We start from the raw sequence: 7,106 nt of genomic DNA on the forward strand, positions 1-7,106 counted from the left end.
AAACATTAAATAACAATTGTGTTTAACAATATTAAAGAATGTCGTATAAAACAATAGTTAAAATTAACTATTTAATTTTGAATAAAGTGTTGTGACATTGTTTACAAAAAATTCGTATTTCCAAAACAATAAATATTGGAAACTGAATAAGAATTTTTTTTTTTAAGAAAATTTTTCTAAAAATTGTGCTACGTTAAAACACATGTGTAAAAACATCTATAAAAAATTGTTGAATTTTATAAACAAGGTTGCTGCTAAGCCTTTGGAGCATCAACTACATAAGCAATTACAATAACTTCTCTACAATTGGTACTGGAGGTATTTTAACAGCAGCCAGGAGGTTTTTTCTTTCTTTAAAGTTTCAAAGAATATTTCATTTATTTATCTCTAATATTACTTATCATATAAAACATATTTTTAAATGTAATTAGAACAAAACTCAAACAAATTTACTGCACAACACGAAACACAACCGAACACGACGGATGCTCGTACAACAAGAAGAATGAAAAAACTTGCTAACCATTAAAAGCAGCCCACACACAGTGGTTGCCAGATTGATATAGATAATTTTAAACATTTCTCCCACCTAGACGTGGAGATACAACCGGATCTTGCGTCTATATTACTCGTGTGCTTCAGGACGTCCTTCAATGTCGATTGGTAAAACAGAGATCTTCGTAATTGGCCGTTTCACAATGGCGGACTGTGTTTTTATGGTTACGACCCGAACAGCACCGTCCGTGCCAGGATGGACTTGGATAATGCGGCCAAGCAACCAGGAGCTTGGAGGCAATCGTTCATCTCGAAGTAGGACCAGTTGACCGGTTGCGACATTTGTTTGGCTTTTAGTCCATTTGTTTCTGGCATGTAATTGTGTTAAATATTCTTGGGACCAACGGCGCCAAAAGTCTTGATACATCTGGCTTAACATCTTCCATCGGAATAGTACACCAATCTTTGTATTTAGCAAATTAGGTTCAGGTACGGCAGATGGCGCTCGTCCAATCAAAAAGTGTCCTGGTGTCAACGCTGATAAGTCTGTGGGGTCATCAGATAGAGCCGTAAGCGGCCGCGAATTTAAACAATTTTCGACTTGTTTTAATAACGTGTAAAATTCTTCAAAAGTTAAAGTTGCCGTGTTTACTACACGCTTAAGATGAAATTTCATGCTTTTTACTCCTGCCTCCCATAGGCCACCAAAATGAGGCGCTGCGGGTGGTATAAAGTGCCAATTTATGCCAACGGTTGATGCAAACACAGACCCAGCTTCAATTTGTTTTTTAAATAATTTAATTTCATCTTTCATTAAAGCATCAGCACCGACAAAGGATGTACCACGATCGCTGTACATATCTGAGCATATGCCACGGACTGATACAAATCGCTTTAACGCTGCTAGAAATGTTTCAGATGTCATATCACTCACAAGTTCCAAATGAATAGCTCGTGTAATAAAACATATAAATAGAGCCACATACCCCTTGTAAGTACGTTGGCCTCTCCCTCTTGTCGCTCTCACATTAAATGGACCAGCATAATCCACGCCCGTGTGCATGAATGGCTGTGATATATTACACCGTGCTGGAGGTAAGTTACCCATAAGTTGTGCTTGCGGTCGACAGGCTTGACGAAAACATGTAATGCATTTGTTAATCACTCTCTTCACAGCGGATCTTCCTTCAATAACCCAAAATTGCCGTCGCACATATGCTAATGTTGTTTGAGTTCCGCCATGTAATGTTCGACTATGAGCGTGATTAATAATCAACGTAGTAAAATCATGACGTTTGGGTAATATCATTGGACTTCGTTCATCTGAAGGAATATTCGCATTTTGAAGTCGTCCATTTAGACGCATAATTCCGTCGGAATCAAGCTTCGGATTCAATTTAAACAATTTACTTGATTTGTTGATTGGATTGCCTTTCCGTAAAGCGGCATAATCGTTGGTAAACTCGGTCCTTTGTACAATTGTTACTAATTTTTTAAGAACCGTATAACGTTCTTGCCAAGTGCAGAAACTTTCATCCCTACGCATCCTTTTTTGACACATATGAATAAAACGTAGGCATTGCGCCACGACTACGAGTAATTTGTCAAGAGTAGCATATCGTCCAAATATTTCCCACACTTCTGTTGATAACTGCGTAGTTAATGAGTTAATCTCTTTTTTCTCAGGTAAACTGTCAGGAGTATGATTGATTTGGTGGTTAGGCCACATTTTCTCATTTAAGCGAAGCCAAGATGGTCCATACCACCACATCAGATTATCTTTTAGTTGCAAAACGGTATTGCCTCGTGATGCACAATCAGCCGGATTATCCTTTGTTGCAATATACCTCCAGTCTTCAATATTTGTCATTGACTGAATTTGTGACACTCTGTTTGCCACGAACTGCTTCAATTTGCCTGGATCAGTTCTAATCCACCACAGTGTGGTTGTATTATCAGTCCACAAAATACAGCGTGATAGTTGACACTTAAATGTTCCTTTAACCTTGTGTAGAAGTTTTGCTGCTAGCAATGCTGCACATAATTCTAAACGTTGTATAGACGTTTCTTTCAACGGGGCTACCTTAGTTTTACTAATAAGCAAATTTACAAAGCTGGTCGTACCGATGGTTGTTTTCGCATATACTGCAGCCGCATATGCTTGATTTGATGAATCACCAAATGCGTGTAATTCAATTGCACTTGTCGAAGTGGTGTTTATCCAACGTGGGATTCGAATGTGATGTAATTGTTGTAAGTCAATACGAAAGTTATGCCAAATGTTTGCCATCTCTATTGACAAGGGATCATCCCAATCGGATCCAGTACGCCAGAGTTGTTGCAGAAACATCTTTCCTCGAATGATAACCGGAGCCAAGAACACAAGTGGATCAAATAACTTCGATATGTCAGACAACATTAGTCGTTTTGTGTAATGATGGTTGTCACAAGTTACATTGACGTTGTAACCAAAACTGTCGGATTTTGTATACCAAGTAAGACCAAGTGTCTTAGTTTTATACTCGGTGTTAATTTCCACATCGTCGGCGTGAGCTTTTACGTCCTCAGTCAGAGTGCTTAAAACGTCATTTGAATTCGAATTAAATTTACGTAAAGTGAAGCCTGCAGTTGCTAGAAGCTCCTGAAGTTCGTGCAATTTTTCTGCAGCTTCGATTGGAGTGTCTCCACCTGATAGTACGTCATCAATGTAAAATTCATTTAGAATCGATTCAGCTGCCCGTGGAAAACGAGTTTGCTCCTCTTTTGCCAGAGTACGCAATACTTTGATGGCAAGATATGGAGCACAATTAGTCCCATATGTTACAGTGAGCAACCGGAACGTTGTAGGGGCGTCCCCGTGTCGAACGCGCCACATTATTCGTTGCAAATCCACATCTTTGCTATCAACAAGAATTTGCCTGTACATTTTCTCGATATCTCCTGTAAACACTATAGGGTAATGCCGCCATTGCAAGATGATATTTGATAGATCATTTTGTAATCTGGGACCTATATGCAGACAATCATTAAGAGATATTCCGCTCAAACATTTATTAGAAGCATTGAAGACTACGCGAAGCTTCGTTGTAGAACTCGATGCTTTATAGACACCATGGTGAGGAAGATAACATGTTGAAGCTACATCATACGAGTGTGGCACCACTTCCATATGGCCACAGGTCTGATATTCGTCCATGAAATCTTGGTAGAGTTTGTACATATCCGGATCTCGGGTTAATCGCTGTAACGTGCTGTTTAATAATGCAAGTGCATTTAGTTTACTTGACTTAAGTGTTGCCAAATCAGCTTTCTGCTTGATTGGTAGTCTAACCACATATCGACCCGTTGCGTTGCGTACAGTTGTACGCTCAAAAAAATCTTCACAGTACATTTCATCTTTTGTTAACGGAGCGTGGTTTGTTATTTCTTCCAATTCCCAAAATTTATGTAGCATTTCGTGCAATGTTGCCCGAGTATGACAGCAATTAACTTGTCCTTTCACTGAAATACCCTTTCGTCGCGACAGTCCACCAAAAATTACCCAACCGAGTTGCGTATATTGGGCAACAATATTGTTAGTTGGATGCCGTTTTAGTCGCTCATAGACAATAGCAGCATAATCTGAAGCGCTCAAAATCATATCGACTGCCCCCGGAACCTGTAATTGAGGATCAGCTAAATCTAAATTCATGAACTCACCAAGCGCTTCTTTCGGTATGGGAATGGTTGGGGTAACGCTACCCACTCGTGGAAGTATTAGTGCAACACAATTCATGTTGAAATCGGATTTTAACGAATGGATTGTAAATGAAACCATTCCTCTTGAATTGGCGACCCTTTCACCATTTGCACCACTCACCGACACTATGACATTTGTTTTGTCCAGTTTTAACCGCTGCACGATGAATTCGCTGACAAACGTTGCTTCCGACGCGCTATCCAAAAGAGCTCGCACAATAAGCTTCTGACCAGAAGGACTCCTTACCTCTATCAATGCAGTGCCAATTAAAACAGTCTGTAGATGTAAAGTTCGAGCACCTTGATTAGCACTGGAAATGTATGTATTATTTGATGTGACAGCGTATTTCTTAGTCGCTTCAGTGGTCTTTTCCGGTATATTTGAGTAATTAGTTTCTCCACCACTTCCACTATGGTCATGTAGTAATGTATGATGCGCTGCATTACATCGCAGACACCGATATTTCGATGGACAATTATGACCCATGTGTCCCGTTCTCAAACAATTGAAACACAATCTTGCAGATCTGACTACCTCATATCTCTTTGTCCCAGTCATTTGCCGAAATTCTGCGCAATATGCCAGTAAATGCTTACCTTGACAATGCACGCATTGTTGAACAGTGGTATGATGGCTTTTCACGAACCCCTTTGTTCTGATAGGTGTTACAAACTTTTTCTCCTGATTAGAGTTATCGGTCATGCTATTAACTACCTCCAGCGAATGTATTCGATTTTCTAAGAAACTGACCAGCTCCTCAAATTTTGGAATTTGTTCTAAACTGGTTGTTGACAGCTCCCAAGCTGAGCGTGTTTTCGTGTCTAATTTTTGGAGAAGGGTAAAGACCAACCAATCGTCCCAATGCTGCACTGGACGACCCAATTGCTCTAACGCACGCACAGCTGACGTGATGGTGTCACATAACAAGCGTAAACTATTTGGTAAACCATCAGACACCGTTGTTAAATTAACAATTTGTTTTAAATACGCATTAAGAATGATCCTCTTGTTCTCATACTTGCGGACGAGTAAACTCCATGCTACTGCCCAATGTGCATCTGTTGTAGTAATGTTGTCTAGGGCGTGTTGAGCGTCCAACACTAACGCATCTTTTAAATATTGAAGTTTCTGTGTATTAGACAATGCAACGTTATTTGATACAACTGACGTGAATAAATCCTTAAATGCGTACCAGTGCAGATAATTACCATCAAACGACGGAATTTTAATACGTGGTAAATTAGACGTCAGTTCCATGCTTGACACACCTTTAATTACAGTTTCGTTATTACCTGGAGATTCTATAACTTCAGTGCTTTCTAACTCATCGATTAGCTCTCCCATCATTTCCGAATAAATTATTTCAATTTCCATGTAACTGTCTTCGCTAACTAACGCTTTTATTGTGTCACTCACTTCTTCCACCTTTGCACCGTCATAAATATTGGCCAACAAATCTTCTCGAGCTTCCTTGTACTGCGTCCAGTAACTTTCCAAGAGATTCTTTCTGGCAGTGAAGAAACCTTTTGTTTGCTTGCTTTTTGCCGTTTTCCGTATGTTGGTGGAGAAGTTTTTCAGCAGGGATTGCGTAGCTTCCAATTTTCTGGCGATTTTTTGCATTTTCAGATTTTATGCGAATCAACTGTGATTATTTTCGAAAGTAAATAATTGTGCCCAGCGGCTATAAAATTTGGTAGATATGCCCAGCGGCTATGAATATGAAAGATACGCCCAGTGGCTATAACTTTGAGAAATATGCCCAGCGGCTAGACGAAGCACGCGATCTTCGTAGGCAGCAACACACAATTGAACGCAAAAGATATGTTGCTCCCCGCAAGGGATGCCAAAAATGTTCGTTAAATGCGGTTTTTTCTTTCTTTAAAGTTTCAAAGAATATTTCATTTATTTATCTCTAATATTACTTATCATATAAAACATATTTTTAAATGTAATTAGAACAAAACTCAAACAAATTTACTGCACAACACGAAACACAACCGAACACGACGGATGCTCGTACAACAAGAAGAATGAAAAAACTTGCTAACCATTAAAAGCAGCCCACACACAGTGGTTGCCAGATTGATCTAGATAATTTTAAACAGATGCTATTTATTAAAAATCAATGTATATAAATACATATTTATTAATTCATTAAAAATATACAAATATATAAAAATATTTAATAAATTATAATTATACTAATAAAATTGACGATGCATTCACTTGCACAGTCAATAATATTTTTGTAGCACTATAACTGCGTTTACGCTGGGTGCATTAAATAAATTTTTTTTTTGGTATTTACTAACAATTATATATACAAATAAGAAAATATTCTTGGGATAAATCATTATAAATTTTCTATCAGACAAGAAAGGTCTGTAAAATTTCTTATAAATATAATAAATAATCCTGGAGGACTTAACAAAAAATTTCTCCAAAATGGCCACAAACACTACTCCATCTACTACAATAACTCAAGAGACGATCAGCAGATTGATCTCTGTTAATTTGTTATCCCTTAGGGAAGAAGTTAGGAGTTTGAAAAGTCAAATTCAAACACTGACTGGTACAAATACCGTGGTGGAATACGAACCACAGACAATAGACGAGACAATAACGTGCGACGAAAGTCTAGACGTAATAAAATCCATTCCAGAATTTACTGGAAATCAAAATTCTTACGTTAGTTGGAGAGAAGCAGCTCACAATTGCATGAGCCTCTACACCAGAGGTAGCCGAAAATATTTTGCTGCCCTAACAATATTAAGGAACAAAATAGTTCATCAAGGAAACGATGTACTAACCAATCATGGAACTGTCCTTAATTATGACGCCATTATAAGCAGACTTGATTTTGCTTATGCTG

At 38.3% G+C, this 7,106-nt stretch overlaps 1 protein-coding gene across 1 annotated transcript; it reads right to left on the reverse strand.

The window, feature by feature from the left end:
- Window positions 1-625: 625 nt before the first annotated feature.
- Window positions 626-5,854, reverse strand: LOC119684070. Its single transcript, XM_038098022.1, has 2 exons — window positions 1,174-5,854; window positions 626-1,095 (listed from the first exon to the last, which is right to left on the reverse strand). The coding sequence occupies exons 1-2, from the start codon at window positions 5,852-5,854 to the stop codon at window positions 626-628; spliced, it is 5,151 nt and encodes a 1,716-aa protein (XP_037953950.1).
- Between the last annotated feature and the right edge of the window lie 1,252 nt (window positions 5,855-7,106).

The sequence above is a fragment of the Teleopsis dalmanni genome, chromosome 1 (assembly GCF_002237135.1).
Source record: "Teleopsis dalmanni isolate 2A chromosome 1, ASM223713v2, whole genome shotgun sequence".
In the NCBI taxonomy this organism is placed as follows: Eukaryota; Metazoa; Arthropoda; class Insecta; order Diptera; family Diopsidae; genus Teleopsis; species Teleopsis dalmanni.